General features: G+C 40.4%; 2 protein-coding genes across 2 annotated transcripts in view; one reads left to right on the top strand and one right to left on the bottom strand.

Annotated features, from left to right (window-relative positions):
* Window positions 1-6,148, top strand: part of GYS2 (glycogen synthase 2) — a 53,769-nt gene extending 47,621 nt beyond the window's left edge. Inside the window, exon 16 of the mRNA XM_055318956.1 lies at window positions 1,945-6,148. Coding sequence (XP_055174931.1) covers window positions 1,945-2,166 — 222 coding nt within the window. The 3' untranslated portion in view covers window positions 2,167-6,148. The remainder of the gene's footprint in view (window positions 1-1,944) is intronic.
* A 681-nt stretch (window positions 6,149-6,829) lies between these two features.
* On the bottom strand, window positions 6,830-14,582 carry SPX (spexin hormone). The gene is made up of 6 exons (XM_055318514.1): window positions 14,577-14,582; window positions 13,908-13,988; window positions 13,622-13,679; window positions 12,593-12,655; window positions 11,579-11,662; window positions 6,830-7,114 (listed from the first exon to the last, which is right to left on the bottom strand). The coding sequence occupies exons 1-6, from the start codon at window positions 14,580-14,582 to the stop codon at window positions 7,056-7,058; spliced, it is 351 nt and encodes a 116-aa protein (XP_055174489.1). The 3' UTR covers window positions 6,830-7,055.
* Window positions 14,583-18,059: the final 3,477 nt, after the last annotated feature.

The raw sequence follows: 18,059 nt of genomic DNA, 5'->3' as shown, positions 1-18,059 counted from the left end.
AAGTACTTCCACACTGAAACTCTCCCTGCCTTAGTGCTTAAACCCGCTGTGTTAGACACCCATTCTTTCTGGAGTTATTGAAAAGTGAACTGGCTTGCTTTAACAGCAGTCAAATTTGCTATCCAAGGAAATATCGGGTGACTACTTGGCAAGAGTAACATAGAGTTAATTCAGGAACCATGGGATGAATTGAACTAGAAGAGTATTTATGGACCAGTCAGCAGTGCCCACCAGGGAGTCTTCTTCTGAAGCTCTCTTAGATATTTATATTCATGAGATGAACATAGATTATTTGTCATCACATTCACATAGGATATAAGATAGGAAGCATGGCTTGAAGTAGGCCAGCCTCAGGCATTTCTTTTCAGTGGGATTAGTCCTCATAGCAGTCTACATACATGGCAGTCCAAAAGCCACACTTCTTTGCCCTGCTGCCCACCAGGCAAAAGTTTAGATGCAAAAAGGTGAGACCCATATCATTAGGTATGAGATCTATCTTAGTTTAATAGTTTTGTGCCCCACAGGAACCAATATCCCATATAAATTTCCACAGTTAAGCTTCTGTGGACTCCACAAGGAATATATGCAAGCACAAGAGTCATCAAATTCAGGGATTCCCCAAAACTAGATCTTCATCAATAACTTATAAATCTCTAAGTTCAGATGTAATTTCTCAATCAAGAGTCCCTTTTACCACAATCGATTTTGCCTAATAATAATGTAATGGTATTCCATCTTTATCAAGTGTCAAGGGAAACATCTCAGAAGTTAACCCAAGGTAAAATTTGCTCATGTAGAAGGTGACAGGGTTTTGGAAACCTTTCAAAATATAAATTCCACCTTCATGTTCAGGATTTTAACAGAATTAATTGCTTCGCTTGTTTAGAGGCAGTCGTTCAACTTGATAATTCAGCTATATTCATCCATTTATTCAACTTATTCAATTAATAAGTACTGAGCTCCTACTCTGGGCCAGGTCCTAAGTGCATGAATCAGCTCCTTTTCCCTTCTTTTCTTTTTCTTAAATTGCTTTCTGGTGAAATATCTGAACCTTGAAATGAGGTATAGGTATCACATGATAATAATGTACAAAAAGAGTTGAAATACAGAATGACAAGTGCTGTAACTTTTGTACAGCTGTCCTCCCTAGTCAAACATGTGCTCTCTCAAAGGGCAAGAATCATGTTTTTCTTCTTTGTTTCTTCAGTGGCATTAGAGTGGCTGACCCATAGTTGTGCTTAGTGCTCATTTACCAAATGAGTTATCTCAGTGAATCTTAGGTAGAAGAGAAATTTGATTAAACCTAGTGATATTTGCTCATTAACTGAAATTAAAGTAACTGGTGGAATTTCAGGGTCAACTAAGTGACCTGGCTTCTGAATTTCTTTCTAGTGGTGGCTGTCCATGGCATGTCCAGGATGCCCATGTTCTGCGATTTTGTTCAGCAAATCTGCAAAATGGCATTGAGACAGACAATATCAGCAGTGTAACATGATGATTGATGTTAAAGACTAGGGAGTGATCACAGCACTGGTACAAATCTTTGCTCTACCACTTACATGCTGCATGACCTTGGTCAAGTTATCTGGCGTCTCTAACCCTCAATTTTCTTCTATAAATGGGAAAAACAAATTTATTGGTGTTGTTACAAGGATTAAATAAGATTATATATAAATAGTATATATATAATTATATTTAATAGATAGATAGATAGATAGATAGCACCTGGAATATTTCAGTGTATAATGAAAGAAAGCTATTTATTTAATGAATCTCTCTTGAGCTTGGTGGCACCAGAGTCAAGAGGAATCAAAGATAATAATAGCCCTTGAACAGACCACAAAAAATATCTATGTTTTATATTAAATGCATATGCAAAGTGTTTACATCATTGAAAAATCAAGAAGTTGTTACAAGTTCATGACTTATTTTTGTCTTTGGCAGACCGAAGGATTTAAATACCCCAGGCCTTCCTCAGTTCCACCTTCCCCTTCAGGGTCTCAGGTCTCTAGTCCTCAAAGCAGTGATGTGGAAGATGAAGAAGAGGATGAGCGATACAATGAGGAAGAGGAGGCTGAAAGGGATCGGTTAAATATCAAGTCACCATTTTCTCTGGGCCGTGTTCCTCGTGGGAAGAAGAAGCTGCATGGAGAATACAAGAACTGAATTCCATGCTGGTCGAACAGAGCTCATGTAGTAAGAACAGAGGAAGAGTGATTATTTAAAGAAAAGAAAGTGCTACACATTTCATTCTCTTCTTCTCAATGTTACAACGGGATTTATTCTCTGCCTATGAAGGGGAGATGAAGTGAATGGCAATTTGGTAATTTCTAATAAAATTCAAGTTATTTTCTTTCCCCCATTCCTTTATTCCCAGTAAATTTAGGCATGAGGAGGAGTGTTCATTAAAGGAGGAAGACTAGAAGTATTTTTAAAATGGTTAATTTAAGCAATAAGAATTTTCATTTGCTAATGTACATTTTGAAATTAGCATCACCATAATCCTGTGCTTAGTATTTATACAACTGCCGTATCTTCCAAACAAGTCTCCTATTTTCCCCAAAAGGGATCCTGATCTGAGCCCATATTTTAAATAACTCGATCTTTAGTGACTATTTTCATGCTTCACATGACTCAGAGCCATAAATTTCTATCTAGCTCTGAACACAATAAAAAATCCATAAGAAAAAAGCTGTCTTAAATCCAGATCCTGATACATAGTAATTCATATTTACAAGGTCACGTCTCAACTTAATGATGGGAAGATGTTACCACCTGCACTATACCATGTGACTGTAACAATTTTTCTATTCTTTAAAAGGAAAGCTGTTTGGAAGGAAAACTTGGTCAGTCTTCAGTCTTTTAAAATCCAAATAAATTAATATATCGATATTTAATATCAAGATCAAAATATCAATTAAGCTTTCATTGATGTCTTGTTTTCACTTGTTTAGACATTTAAATAAGACAAACAGTATAAAATACCTGCTATGAAATAGTGCCTTATAAAGGATAACATTTAAAGCTATCTTTTAAAAAATTAAAAAAAGAAAATATAGAGTCTACTTAATTATAATAAGGGCAATGTCTCTAACACATGCATGATGTGCTTAGAGACATTGTTGAATGATTGTAGTTTAACATATTTATGCTTTAAATGTAATGAAATCTATATAGGTAAAAAAAGAAACAATCCACAAACCCCACCTTCACTCTTGGACTATTATTTCCACAACTTAAGGATTATTACACTTAGATCACAATGAATAGGTTGTTTGGCATATCAGTTGACCTGGATCTGCAGAGGTTTTTCTTCTTCTTCTTCTTCTTCTTCTTCTTCTTCTTCTTCTTCTTCTTCTTCTTCTTCTTCTTCATCTGCAGAAGTTTTAAACAAGTTTTAGTCTGGGGAACCTGGCTGGCTCAGTTGGTAGAGCATGCAACTCTCCATCTCAGGATTGTAAGTTTGAGCCCCACGTTGGGTGTGGAGATTACTTAGCAATAAGAAAGAAAGAAAGAAGAAAGAAAGAAAGAAAGAAAGAAAGAAAGAAAGAAAGAAAGAAAGAAGAAAGAAAGAAAGAAAGAAAGAAAGAAAGAAAGAAAGAAAGAAAGAAAAGAAAAGAAAAGAAAGAAAGAAAAAGTTTAGCCTGCTCAGTGCTGGATTGTTGATGGCAACAAGGGAAGAATAATAGGCCATGTGTGAGATGGTTCAGGACTAGTGGAAAAAAAATTTTTAAGATTTTATTTATTTATGAGAGACGCACACACACACACACACACACACACAGAGAGAGAGGCATAGACACAGGCAGAGAGAGAAGCAGGTTCTACGCAGGGAGCCCAACGTGGGACTTGATCTCGGGTCTCCAGGATCACACCTTCAGGCTGAAGGTAGGGCTAAACCTCTGGGCCACTGGGGCTGCCCTAGTGGAAAACTGTAATACAGCTCTCCTACGGTCTGCCCCATTGTTAAGAAAAAGTAGATGAAGGTGGATATAAGCCCAGTGGAAGATGGTTGCAAACTCACTTCATTTAGAGGTTCAGGAAAAAGAGAAATAAATTACCTAAAACCTAATCCTTGAAAAATGTCTGTCGATGCCAATTAACCCAATGTCTGCAGAGCAGTTTGGGAACGTCTGCACAGGAAATCAGAAAATATGAGAGGGATTTGTATTACAATATAAACACTCATTCGCTGAAGTGTCAGAAAAATCTTACGATAAAAAGAGGTTTAATGTTACAATAACCATAAAAATATATTCCTAGTAAAGTGGCATAATGTGTATATTCAAATGATATCCGTGGTTGGTAACTGGCTAGTCCACTGTTATTGAAAGCATGAGGTTTCCTCAGTAAAATAGCTTCTTTAAAAAAATATTTATTTGAGAAATCTCTACACCAAATGTGGAGCTCAAACTCATGATCCCAAGATCAAGATTCTCACGTTCTTCTGACTAAGCTAGCCAGGAGCCCCAGTAAAATAGCTTCTTAATATAAAACTTTAAAATTCAAGTGCTTTTTTTTTTAAAAAAATGGAAGAACAGTTCTCTAATTAGAAATGAGTACAAATGATAGAGCTTGTGGAAATTCACAGACTTGCAAACACCTGGTTTTGAGCCACCTAGTTCTACCCTGCACTCGCTCCTCTATTCAGAGAGCTGCTGCCCCTGGATTCCATCCCCTTCCTCCAGTCATTTTTTTGTCCTCTCCCCAAGACTGACAAAGCCAGATGAGGAGCAACAGACAGGATTGTTAGTAGAAGACTCTGTTTCTAGCACAGTGCCTTATATACAGTAGCTGCACAAATGAATGGTCTCCCTGGGAGTAGAGGTACAGAAAAACTGATGTTTTTAAAGTGTATGTATTCATAAGCTGGAGTACAGGAACTATAGAAAATAGTCAATGTGTGCTTGACCAGCTGACAGAAGACTTTTTTAATGCATTGGACCACCCTCTTCCTTCCATGTTAAGAATTAGGGTGAGCAGAGCTGGTTTTACATATACTGATGAGAATATCAAATGTTGCAAGTGCTCTGCTAATTGTTTCCCAGGGCACAAGGAGGACTCAGGAGAGGGACTGGTCAAATGTACTTGGGGAGGCCTAAAGGGTGAGGATACACTTATGTGAAGTCACATGGGGGTACAATTGCCAGCTTCACATGGGGCAGGCAGAGGGAGAGGGAGAAGCTGGCTCGCCGCTGAGCAGAGAGCAGGACCTGGGGCTCAATCAAAGGACCCTGGCATCATGACCTGAGCCGCAGGCAGATGCCCAACCCACTGAGCCACCCAGGCGCCCACCCAGTTTTAAAACACAAGCCGTACAAATGTGAACATCTTTTGTCCATTTCAATTTTGAAAAAGCTAGAAATAAAGAGAATTGCAAAGATATTCCAAGAGACATAGAATGTTATAGCAGCTGGGCATAGGGGCTTGTATGCAAATACCATGTTAATGAGGCACATCTGTACAGCAGAACAATATTCAAGGAATTTAAGCACGTATACAATACTTGGTACTATATATCATATGAATTGTATTCTAATATGATACTGTATTGTTTTAATAATTGTTGCTTATTTAGAAAGTTTTTGAAAACTTTTTAAATTTCAAGTGTGAAATGCTTGAGATTTTTCTATTTAGTAGTGGGAAGAATTATTTCACATGTTGGGGTTTTAAAATAGTCTTGGAGTAAGCATAATATTTAAATAGCCAGTATGTACACACCTATATCGGATGAGCAAAATCTCAATAAACTGGACATAGGTATTATCTAGAAAATCCACTTAAAGTCAAATCATAACAAATCACAGATGCCTATTACGATACCACAAAATTTTTTTAATGCTAACATATTTTTGGAAGAGATAAATGTAACAATAACTTGAATATAGTTTCATTATTCAATTATGATACAAGATACAGACAAATCTTATAAGCAGGGTTTTAATTTCATAACACAGTGAATTGTAATTCCAAGGTACATTCACATAAAGAAATCCTTTAGCTACTGAATAATGACTATATACTGACGACAGTAAGAATTAACAATACTTTCCACTATGACATTTATCAATAACAACTCTCAACTAATTAGGTGAAAAAAAATTAACATGTTGATCATATTGTAATTCCAAATAAATAGGTTATTATGCTCGCTGTGGAGGTGTCTGTGTGTTTGTGCGTATGTATTTTTTCAGACAGTTTTCAAAGTTTTGAGGAGAAGCAGATTAGGCATATCACTGTACACTGATGTTATCGGGGTGCCTTTATATAACATTTTAATGTAAAATACAGCCTAGAGCTTTAGTCAATTAGAGTAAGCAGAGTCTGTTTAGCTGAGGAACATGAGTCATCTCTGAAAAATCGGTTTATTCCTTTTGTACAATATACACAGGAGTGGAGTGTGTCTCCGTCTTATTTCCCAGTAACTTCCTGAATTCAGGGTGATTCCCAAAGAGCTCAAATGGGAGTTCCCCACAGTGGGACCCTCTACCAGCCTCACAGATTCCCTTTTCTCCCCTTTCAGCAGCTACACTGAAGTGTTCTTATTCAGGGCTTCTTCCCAGTCACCTCCATCCCTCTTTTCTTCCTAACAACTTAGTCTCCAAGATGAACCACTAAGAGAACACGCTCTGCTCTTCCCCATCCTGCCATGCTCCCCACCTCACCCACCATGTAGTTGGACAAAAGGCAGAAAAGGAGAGGGAGATTTGCAGCTGAGTACAAGACAATGCAAAGGATAAGGGAATGAAAAAGTCAATGACTAAGACCTACTAGATCAAGATGGATATTTGTTGTAATAAATAGAAAGCATGCTCTAAAGAGTCTCTGGCTTTATAATTATGAATGGGAGTAAGACACAAGGTGACCTAAACAGGACCAGAAGCAATGATGTTCTCAGCTAAGAACCCTACATTACCTTTGCTTCTGGGAAGAATAAAACTGGTTATGCATGTTCCCATCATTACAACTGGAGTAAAAGGGTCCAAGGGCTTTATTTACATGGTTCATGTTTTCAACGAGAATGGAACTGTATTGGACTATAATCTGGTTTATTTTCACCAGTTTAGTAGACTGTCTTCTAGGACACTGGTTTGATCAAAGTTTTCTTCTCTATCTGTAAGAAAAAAAATACATAAACACATTTCCCTGGGTTTTAAAAGGGGAAGGGATAAGATGAAGAGGTCCTCAAGAAATAAACACTTAGTTTCCTAAATTCTGTTAACCCCTGCCCTTTGCTACTGAGAATCCAAAAAAATGTGTTTTGATTGATTGGGTTTTAAAAACCTTCCTCCTCAGCTCAAGACACATAACAGAACTCACATTTCACATCAGACTTCCTCCAAAATGAATGAAACTGTAATGTGCTATGTTTGGTAGCAATCCGAAAAGGCTATGTGTCTTGCCTCATGTCTTAAATACCCACCATTAGAACCATTCGATTGTCTCTGGTAACTTCCTGTTAACAGTGTGTCTTATTTGCACTTTTGCACATATTCTGCTTATTTACTGAGCTAGACTAGGCCTGGGGAGGAAATGAGACAAAGAGAAGGGACACTTGTTGGCCGGATGAAATTGCCAAATTTTAGAGCATGAGGTATCACTTGCGGGGCAGGGTAGCTAAGGAGTCAGATGACAGCAGTTACCTGAGACTGTAACAATGGGTGGAAAAACTAAAACCTACCATAGGGCAGGGAGAAGGAGTTGCCAGAGTAACAGTCTCAGGAACAGCTGCTCTTTAAAGAGAAGGAAAAAAAAAAAACTCAGTAAGAAGGGCATCCTTGGGGCACCTGGGTGGCTCAGTGGTTGAACATCTGCCTTCGGCTCAGGTCATGATCCTGGGATCCTGGAATTGAGTCCTGCATCAGGCTCCACACAGGGAGCCTGCTTCTTCCTCTGCCTATGTCTCTGCCTTTCTCTGTGTCTCCCACGAATAAAGAAATAAAATCTTTTTTTTTTTAAAAAAAGGGCATTCTTATATATCATGAACTAAAATAACTCACCTTATAAAATAAGAGCCTATCAAATAATACTTAGGTACTTTAGAATAGAAATATTAAAGGTGGCTAGTAATTAACATATCTTATGGAAATTCAAAACTTCCCATCAATTTAAGCAAGTAGATTGTGTTTCCTTATTTCATCACCAGAAACAAGCTACTCTGGAAACATCAGTGAGCAAAAAAATACATTTCTTTTCCAAGAAAGACTTGAGGTTGGGACCTTTAATCATCCACCCTTCTCTAAAGTTTTTTTTCCTTTTTTTTTTTTTAATTTAAATTTTAGTCAGTTAACATCCAATGCAACATTTGTTTTCCAAAGTCTTCCCTAAGGTTTGGAATGAAGATCCTTCTTCCCCTCCTTAAAATTACCTTCCCTCTTTCCATTCTAGCTCTTTTTTTTTTTTCCTGGCTCCATGCATCTTCCCAGCAACCAAATCTAAAACTTCTCTTTTGATCCATTTTTACCAGCAGTCTCCTCCTACTAATTTCAGCAAATAGTAAGTGCGCCAAATGTTGATTTTAGAAAAGATCACTTTGGAGGTAGCATCCTCTACCCATTATCCAACTATTTCTCACCTTTTCATTGCAAGAGTTCTGAGAGCCATGCTAGCTAGTACTTGCTTTCTTCTTGTCCCAAATTCCCTCTCAAGAAGTTTTCACAAGTGGCAGGAGAGTAGCAAGTAGTGTCACTGAGCAGGGGCTGAGCAGAAATCTTGTGGCCTGCTGTTCAATGACCCCACCTAGCCAACACGATCTTCCTTTCTGGTTGATGTCTTCTCTCACTAACCATTACTCTACATGTGATGCTTTCATCACTCATTTCTTGAAACTTTCCACCCTTGATTTCTGGATATGCTATTATTCGGGTTCTTCTCTTAACATTCCTGCCTTCTCCTTAAATGTCCCTTCACTGATACGACCTTCCTCCTTTTCCCTTAATCTCTAGGTATTCTCTGAGGCAAATCCTTTATGATCTGCCCTTTCCTTTAAGGCCTCAGCTGTAACAGGCCTTAAAGAGATTTCCATTTTCATGGCTCAGCCGGTTCTGCATTTCCAGTTGTTCCCAAATCTGCCCAATCATCAGAATCATTTGGGGGAACTTCTCAAGGATACAGATTCTGAGGCCTCATTCAAGTTTTGAAGAGTCAGAATCTCTGGTGGGTCTAAGGCTGAGAAATCAGTATTTTGAGGAAGCTCTCCAGTTAACTCTATGGAGCCAGTCCATAGATGGATAGTTGAGAACCACTGACCTACACACTTTTACTCACTGGACCATCTCTGTCATCTCAGACTGAACCTTAATTATACCCATGGAAATGTTCATTCATCACCAGCATAACCATTTCAAAATGGGCTTGACTCTGGATTCCCTTTCATCTCCTCAGTGAATAGTTATCCCATGTTATTTATTCTTCTTTCCAGTATTCCTTAGAGTGGAGCCTCCCCATCCATTCCCACTGACTGGCTGCTCCTCATCTCTGCAATCCTGCAGTTTCTATTCACATTCCTTGGCTTCTCCCTGATTCCCCTCTGCGATCTGTCTTCTTGGAGACAATGCAGTTGGCGGCTGGCCTGGCATAATGGAGAGTGCTGTAGAGTCACACCGACAGGATGTAAGTTAAAATCCCAACATAGCTTCTTACTAACTGCGTAACCTTAGGAAAGTAAATACACCTCATAAAGGTTCAATTTTCTGAGCCAGAAAGATTCTCATTCACATCTGGCACATAGTAGACCTTCCTGTATTGTTCTAATTGTTACAGTTCTTATTGTTACTCTCTGGGCCATAATCACATTCAGCCTTCTTCACTGAATCATCACTATGCTCTGAATCCAGAGGGCATTTTACTGATTCTTAAAGAGTAAATTACCTTTGTTCTTTATCCCAGTTCCAGTAAGTACCTGCTGTAGAAGAGTGGGCAAGCTACTTAATCTTTCTGTGCCTCCATTTCACCTGGCAAGTGTGGACAATAATATGCTTACTTCCCTGGGTCACTATGATGGTTAAATGTATTAATCTATATCACATGCTGGCCCCACTGCCTTATGGTAAGCCCTCAACAACTATTAGCTCCAGGTAGTAGTCATAGTAGCAGATAATCATCATCCTAGCCCTGATATAACCACTCCACCTGCGTTCTGCTATTCTACTTTTCAAAAAAATTTATTTATTTATTTATTTATTTATTTATTTATTTATTTATTTATTTATTTATTTGAGAGAGAGAGAGAGAGAGAGAGAGAGCACATATGAGCACAAATGCGGGTGCAGGAGAGGGACAGAGGGAGAAGCAGACTCCATACTGAGGAGGGAGACCCCTTGGGGTGGGTGTTGATTCCAGGATTCTGAAATCATGACCTGAGTCGAAGACAGACACTTAACCAACTGAGCCACCCAGGTGCCTCTCACCCTATTTTTTTGCTGCAATGGTTGTTCTCATTCCTGCTTACCCTTAATCTGCTTTCTTTTCTGCCTGCCACCATAGCTGGCACCTAGCCGGCATAAGTGCATATGTGCTGAGTTATGTATTATAATCCCCTCTACCCACCTACTCAGTCCTTGTTCTGAGTTCAGAAGGCTCCCAATCCCACTCTCTTGCATTTACTTCTCATCAGTACTTTTTTCACAAGAAACCATAAGCCTGAAGCCAGAAAGTACCCTTCCTTTCTTATTTTCCCCGCATGGTCCATCTAATACTAGGCCCAGAGGATATATATGTCTTCTCTATTAGCATAAGTGTCGGAACACTAGGCCAGAAGCCTGTGCTTTGAACATCAGACTACTCACTATAAATCTTCTAAATATTTAAACATTTAAATAATGTCACAAGATGGCATCATTTCAATTTTTGAGAGGGAAAATTCTAGGTCTGTTTATTATGCTTTGATGATCTCTTTTGTTAATAGTAATTAAAATTATGTATCTTGTTTCAATTGGCTCTCATAGCAATACAATATACATGTGTATAATTATTCCATTTTACCAGAAATGATACTAAGACTCAGGGTTATCCAGCTGGTAGAGCAGCAGAACCAGGATTTGAACCCAGCCTGTTATATACTCCAAAGCTCTGGCTTATCTATTACCAAGATGCCTTAATTCAACTAGTGGTTTCAGTGCTACGTGGGCAGAGTGTCTCTAATTGAAGATACACCTAATCTTTGTATAGAAGAAGTTGTATAATGTAATGAAAATTACACAGGCTTGGAATCAGAACTGGCCCATATCTACTGGGATGAACCATATGATATTGCTATATGCAAATATAAAATAGTTCATTTTCAGCAATTTCATTTGGTTGTAAGTGAAACAAGTTTAGGGTAGGCTCTGGATTATGAAATTAATATGAAATCCCCCAGTGTCCTCAAGGAAATGTTTTTATGTTCCTGGGGATTCCTTTAATGAGTAATGTACTAATGTTTATATAGTAAACATGTCTGAGTTTCTGGAGCTGGGAGCAAGCTGTTAACTATATTAAAAAATCTGAATAAAGGCAACTTTGTTGTATTCAACACAGAATCCTAAAAGTAATTAAAGCTACGCTGTCCTGCAGCTGAAAGAGGTCACTATACTTGTACCTTCTTGTGGTTTCTGCAAGGAAGTTAAGAGCAGAGCTGCTGCCTCTGGAAGAGTTAGTAGTTGGGGATTTGGGCTTCGCCTTTCTGGAGAAAAAAAAAGTATACACAGATTCTATTAGTATTTAAATATCCCTACTCTGATATGCTATACATCGAAAAACCTTCTGAAAGAGACTTGATCCCTTAGCAAATCACCCCCCCCCCGTTTACACAGAAGATTAATTTTTATGAATTGGAACATTTTACACTTCTCTGGGATGTTACTTACAATTGGTTATGTTGTGTTATTACAGGTATGGAAGAGAATTTATATACTACAGAGAATTTCATGAAAGGAGGATGGATTAAGGTAAATTACTCTGAATAATTTCACCCTTCAGAGCATAAAATGCACTGTTTGGGGGGGAATATTTAGATGTAATGGATAGTCCTGGGAGCATGAGCTACTTCTCTCCTTCTGTCCAAAGCTATTTGAAATAATAATCTACATTCTTACATGAGTAAGGCAAATAAGTCTCTGGCCCTATTCTTAATGGCCCCTACCTATTAACTATTTCTGGTTTTGAACTGCTTTAGAGCCCCTTCTAGTAATGTCAATAGGGGCGTACATTTGAAGTTTCCAGGTAAAGTACTAATAACAACAACAACATTTAAAAGGAAATCCTTAAAGGTCTTGCCATAAAAGGGGAGGTACATTTTAGAGGCAGTTGCGCCATTCTCGCTCCCACTCCTTTCCTCCTGGAAGGTGAACCCCCAGGCCCGGCCCGGCCCGGCTCGGATAGCTCCCCCGGGACCAGAGGGCCGCCGGAGCAGCCGAGCCCGGATTCAGCTTCGGGAGCCTCAGTTCCAGCCTCTGCCGCCCATAGAGCGGGGCACCGCGGCCGCGGCTTCAGCTGGGCGCCGGCTGGCTGTCCCCGATGCGGCTCGGAGCCACGTCCCTGCCGGAGCGCGGCCGGCCCGGGGGTCCTGCGGTGAGTCGCCGCTGACCCCAAGCCTCCTCCCTCGCTCACTCACCCGGCGGCGGCCGGTCGGAGGGGTCCTTCTTCCGGCTCTGGTCCGAGATGAAGCGGCGCCCCTCTGCAAAGGCGAGACGTGGGGCTCAGCGCCCTCCGGCTGCTCCACATCGGGGTTAAACTGGGCTCAGCGCCGGGAGTCCCCGAGGCGCGACGGATGGGGGCGGCAGCGGCGGCCAGGGTCCGCGCTGGACTGCCAGTTTTCTGGAGCTCGGCGTGCGACCCGGGGCTGGATCAGGCGCCCTGCCTGCGCCCTGCCCCCGCGCCTGCCTGTCCGGGTCCTGGTCCCTGCCCGCGCCCGGCTCCCGCCCTGCCCGCACCTGCTGCACCTGCACCCGTCGGCCCGTGCCCTGCCCGCGCCCTGCCCGCACCTGCTGCACCCTGCACCCGTCGGCCCGCGCCCTGCCCGCGCCCGGCTCCCGCCCTGCCCGCGCCCTGCCCGCACCTGCTGCACCTGCACCCGTCGGCCCGCGCCCTGCCCGCGCCCGGCTCCCGCCCTGCCCGCGCCCTGCCCGCACCTGCCCGCACCTGCTGCACCCTGCACGCGTCGGCCCGCGCCCCGCTCTCGCCCTGCCGGCGCCCTGCCCGCCGCGGCAAATGATCAGTGGTCGGGTTCAAGGGTCCATGCGGTGTTTCCCAGGCCACTCCAGAGTCTTCCTGAGCGGCAAGAGCCAGCAACGCCCCAGTTCGGGACGGAGAGGTTCTAATAATCAGAGTCTTTCTTTTCCACTGCCACACCCCCTGCTCTCCCTTTCTTTCTTTCTTTTTCTTTCTTTCTTTCTTTCTTTCTTTCTTTCTTTCTTTCTTTCTTTCTTTCTTTCTTTCTTTCTTTTTCTTTCTTTCCTTTCTCTCTTTCTTTCTTTTTCTTTTTTCTTTTTTTTTTATTTTTTTATCAATACCAGGATGGCTTCGATTATTTAAGGGAACAAACTCGATGTTATTCTCTCCCCACACACCTATCCCATGGATTCATGCAACCCTAAGGATCTTCCTTTATTGCTGTCGGAAGAGCAAAGTATTTGGAACTTACGTGCGCCCTTCAGATAGAGCATAGATTGAGGAGTCCAGTTCCTTCTCTCAAAGAGTCGCTACAACCCAGGGAGAAGAGAAAAGCAGTTAGTAAGACATTGTAGCTCAGTCTTCTGTTAGAAAAAAGAAAGGAAGAGAAGGAGGGGGGAAAAGAGAGAGAAAGAAAAAGAAAAAAAAGGAAGGAAGGAAGGAAGGAAGGAAGGAAGGAAGGAAGGAAGGAAGGACGGGAGGACGGAAGGAAGGAAAAGAAAGAACACCTAGGAGCCCCAGGTTTTGCGTTTGCTTACCTGTGGCGCACTGCTGGAACATCCTAAGAAAGAAAACACTAGAAAAAGAGCCAAGGTTGTTGCCACCAGACTTCGGAGTCCCTACAAGAAAAGATCAAAGAAAGTAATTTCTGTGCCTATAGCATCTCATACTTTCGTGACACCTGGACAATTACAAACCTCTTACTTTTCCATGTGCTCTGTTTTAATAATACTCAGTATGTGGAGGAGAGGGGAATTCCCAGTCTACCTTCTACTTAACTTACAAAAGAATTCTTTAAAAAAAAAAAAAACATTTAGAGGGAAGCTTGTGTGGCTCAGTGGTTGAGCCTTGCCTTTGGCTCAGGACTTGATCCCAGGGTCCTGGGGCCCTCTGATTCAGTCCCTTCACGGGACTCCCTGCAGGGAGACTGCTTCTACCTCTGCTTATGTCTCTGCCTCTCTCTGTGTGTCTATCATGAATAGACAGATAATCTTTAAAAAAATTTAGAAATACGTTATTTTCATTACTTCACCCAAATGAGTGATTTTTTTTTTTTTGGTAGCAAAATCAAATGATTGATATTTTAAGGCATGTTGTTTAAATATCCTTTAGGCTATAAAATGCTTACTATAGATAAAATAGGTAAAAAGTTATAAAGCTTTTTACAAATAGCTTAAAAGTCTCCAGTAAATAAAACTTTTACTTACCTTCATGTTCGACTCGTTTCCAGAACCTGCGATAACTGTAACTTTACCTGTCAGTTTTCTAATCTTGCTCTGAGAGTGGAGCTTTTAAATCTTAGTGTCAGGGACCCCTCCTGATCTTCAGTAGAGTTAGGGAGTCAATAGGGAATTCTTGTCAATATTCAAGATTGAGAGGATCTGACAATTTTTCCAGGGAGATTTGTTTGCAGGAAGTAAATAAATGATTGATGAGTAGACATCATTTATTTAGATACTGACCACATCGGTGAGGAGATATTCTGAATATATCAGCATCATTGCTTTTGCTTTTGCCACTAGCTTCCCAAAGTATTTATTATTAGTAGCAGAAAAAATTATTAACAAGCCCAGGCTGAATCAAAAGTAAATGAATCAAGTAAGCAAACTTGTCTTGTGTAGCTAGCTATCAAGCTATCACTGATGACTAAAGATGAATCCTTTGGGTGAAAGTAAAAAGGTTAGGGAATCTTGATGGAATTTGACATCACTCCTTCACTTATGTATCCATTCAGTTATTTAGTAAACACTTACTGAATGCCTACTATGTATCAGACATTTCTCCTTTTAGTTCAAGAGACACAGCCATGCATTAAAAAGACATGGTCTCTGCTATGTTCACGCTTATTTTCTAGTCAGAGGAGAAATATTGTAAATTAATAAACAGGTATATAAGGTAATTTGAAAATGTTTTAAATACTTTATGAAGTAAAAATAAGTGAGGCGATATGATACGTGGTGGGGTACTTTAGGGAAGGCAGCATTGAGGGGGTTCTGGAATATCAGGTAGAGTCAGACATGAGATGAGTCAGAGTGAGAATTAGTGTAACAGGCAGAAGAAAGACACAATCTTGGGATGGCAAAGAATGTCTTGTTTAAGGAATGGGGAGGAGACCAATGAGGCCAAAGCTGAGTGGGTTAAGGGGTGATAATAGGGGAAAGCACTTTGAAATAAGGTTAGAGAGGGAGAAATGGGCCAGTTCATAGGGAAATGGTTATGAACAAGAGATGATGATGGCTTAGACTTGGGTGATACTTGCAGGGAATGGAAAGCCATAAATGAATTTGGGGTGTGTGTTGGAGGTAGAAAATATAGAACCTGTGGATAAATGGGATGTGGGAGTCCAAGAAAAATAAATCAAGGATGAGTCTTGGGTTTCTGGCTTAAACACTGGGTATTTACTGAAATTAGAGTGTTCATAGGAGACAGTTAAGAGAAGTGAATTAAATTTGAATATTAAAATTGAAGCATACATTATTAAGCTTAAGTGTGAAGTAGGCAGTTGGCTACGTAAAACTCTGCAGAGTTCAGCAAAGAGGCCACCAGCCTACAGAATTTTTTCTAAAGGCAGAAATGGTCAAGTTTAAGAATTAAGAATTGTAAGAATTTTAAGGCAGGAAAATGATTGGGATTGAACAAGAATGCTTAGAAAGTGAATGGAGTTAAGGACAGATGAGAGGGAAGAGCTTTGAAAACAAACATCTAGAGATGAGCAGAGGGAGAGCCAGGAAAGCAAGTTGAGGTGAAGCCATCAGAAAAAAAAGAAAAAAAGATAAATTCTCAGAGGCCAAAAGACCATGGAAGCCAACAGAATATCCAGCACTGTTGAGAGGTCATGTCAGATGAGCACCAGGAAGTGTGCACTGGATTTGGAAATATGAAGGTTTTTAAGGACATAAGCTAGATTGGAGTGTGTTGTTAGTGAAATAGAATATAAGGACATAAGGATGAGTTCAGGCAGCATTTTTAAGTTAGCCTCACTACATTTCACTAAAAGGAGGTAAGGAAAATGAAGTTTTTTTTTTTTTTTTTTAAAGATGAGATATTTGAGAGTAGTGGAAGCATATTGTTTTTTTGCCTTTTGGTAATATCTGAACCCTTTCATTTTTAAGGAATTCCTAAAATTCCTTAAATTATGAATTATGGAATTACGAATCTCTGTGGGAGGCAGAGGCTTCCTTCATTGTACAAGGTGAAAATGCCAGACACTTACTTTGCCAGCAACCCTAACAGGTAGGATGTGGGCTTCATATGAAACAGGCTTCCCCAATCAGACACGCTGCCTCAGATGGGAAATTGGGAGCTTGGATGAACTTGGAATCAGGAGAAACATTTTCTGGTGCTGCAGTGGTTGTGGTAAGCCTAAGTTTGTGGGGGCAATACTGCCTACAGTGCTGAAGTCAGATTCCAGGATGGTGATACCACCTGCAGTGTCCTGCTAAAATCAGGCTTGTTGGTTTCCCCTAATGACAACTGACAAACCATTTGCATAACACATATGCTGATGGAGATGATCAGGAGGAGACATTGATGATGCTGAAAAGAAGGTAACTGCAAGAAGAAATGTGTAGAATGTGACAGGGAAAGGATGCAAAGAATGTCGATATCCAGGTGAAACAGTTACATATATAGGCAGATACTGAACAAGGACCTGAATACTCACCATATGCTAAGCTACTGTAAATAAGAAAGATAATCCCTTTCCTCTAAAAGTTAGTTGTTCCTCAGGAATTAATATGTATGTGAATCACCTGGGAATGTTGTAGATTCTAACTTAGTACAAGTGGGATGAGGTCTGAAATTCTGCATTTCTTTTTTTTTTCTATTTAAAGATTTTATTTATTTGAGAGAGAGCATGAACAGATAGGAGGGGCAGAAGGATAGGGAGAAGCAGGCTCCCCGCTGAGTGGCAGGGGTGGGGGTGGGGACGCTTCATCCCAGGATGCTGGGATCATGACCTGAGCCTAAGGTAGACACTCAACTGACTGAGCCACTGAAATTCTGCATTTCTAATAAACTCCCAGGTGATGCTGATAGATATTACTCTACTGATCCTAGGATATTTCGAATAGTAAAGATTTAGAGGATATTAGTGATGAAAATGAAACTCTGGAGTCTGTGTGGCTGGGAGAATGGCTAGCCATAGAAATATCAAGGAGTATGGGGAGAGAACAGATAAACTTGATATCTGCAAATACTTGTGTAAGAGAGATTGGGATTTGAACCCTTGATATTTAGACTTACCAGCCTGTGAAGACATGAACACTGAAGTTTGGTTAGTAAATGAGAAAAGTAGTCTGTAGGTAGAAACTTTACTCCCTTTAAGGCATAAATCAAGCCAGAAAGAGCCAAAGCTGTTACTGTAGTGTTTCCAACAATCTTAGGAGAGGGGAAAGATTAAAAACCAAGGACTAATAGATTAACACCAAAACTGGATAAAATCTATTATTTTTTAAATGTCAGACTTCACGATTTTAGGATTTAATTTCACGGGATTACAGCAACTTCCAAAGAAAAGGACAATAAAAGAAATAAAATTATACATGTGTTTGTCTCAAAGGAACTTGTAAGTGAAACCCAATTGCTAGGTCACCTAACAAACAAGCAAAATGCCGATTTCCCCCTCTCAGTACCAAAAAATCAGAAACATTTTAGAAAGAGGGACAGGAAAATGAGTCATCGATAAAACT

The sequence above is a fragment of the Nyctereutes procyonoides genome, unplaced genomic scaffold (genome assembly GCF_905146905.1).
Source record: "Nyctereutes procyonoides isolate TBG_1078 unplaced genomic scaffold, NYPRO_anot_genome, whole genome shotgun sequence".
NCBI classification, from domain to species: domain Eukaryota; kingdom Metazoa; phylum Chordata; class Mammalia; order Carnivora; family Canidae; genus Nyctereutes; species Nyctereutes procyonoides.
The sequence above is the reverse complement of the archived record's forward strand: the minus strand, read 5'-3'. Positions and strand labels throughout refer to the sequence as shown.

Bases quoted from the DNA above. Each gene is read 5' to 3' on its own strand.
- SPX (XM_055318514.1), bottom strand. The intron at 12,656-13,621 runs GTAAGTTCCAAA...TCGCCTTTGCAG, and splicing joins GCTCTATCTGAAGGGCGCAC to AGGGGCGCCGCTTCATCTCG. The intron at 11,663-12,592 runs GTGAGTGAGCGA...TTTTTTCTCCAG, and splicing joins CTCCGACCGGCCGCCGCCGG to AAAGGCGAAGCCCAAATCCC.